This window comes from Trichinella spiralis, assembly GCF_000181795.1.
Source record: "Trichinella spiralis strain ISS 195 chromosome Unknown Scfld6275, whole genome shotgun sequence".
Classification (NCBI taxonomy): domain Eukaryota; kingdom Metazoa; phylum Nematoda; class Enoplea; order Trichinellida; family Trichinellidae; genus Trichinella; species Trichinella spiralis.
Window position 1 is genome coordinate 1 of NW_003533214.1, and position 529 is coordinate 529.

Consider the following 529-nt stretch of genomic DNA (forward strand, 5'->3'; position numbering starts at 1 on the left):
TAGTTTTTCCCTACTGATGACAAATCGTTGCGATAGTAATCCTGCTCAGTACGAGAGGAACCGCGGGATCAGACATTTGGTTCATGCGCTCGGCTGAAAGGCCGGTGGCGCGAAGCTAGCATCTGCAAGATTATGACTGAACGCCTCTAAGTCAGAATCTTTTCTAGTCATTGGCAACGATAAGTTGCGTCCAGACTCGATGCGAGGAAACGATTAGGCTTTGCTGCTATACGGCGAAGCCATTATCAGACCACGGTAGCAGGCAGTATGGGATTGTTACGAAGAAGCAATTTTTTGAAGTCAGTTGAATTCAATGAAACTGCTAACAATTCCACTGCGAATGACTCCATTCGAATCAATCGAAGCACAGCGGTCAGGATGTCGAACATTTTGCAGACGACAAAAATACCGGTTCAGGTGTCGTAATCAGTAGAGCAGTCAACACACTGCGATCTGATGAGACTCATCCTTGTAATCGATTTGCTCGTCGTGTGTAGATCACATTTCGTTTTTTTTATTCAATTGTCAA

General features: G+C 44.8%; 1 protein-coding gene across 1 annotated transcript; it reads right to left on the bottom strand.

The window, feature by feature from the left end:
* On the bottom strand, positions 1-492 carry Tsp_15094 (hypothetical protein). Its single transcript, XM_003366264.1, has one exon. The coding sequence runs from the start codon at positions 83-85 to the stop codon at positions 11-13; it is 75 nt and encodes a 24-aa protein (XP_003366312.1). The 5' UTR covers positions 86-492; the 3' UTR covers positions 1-10.
* Between the last annotated feature and the right edge of the window lie 37 nt (positions 493-529).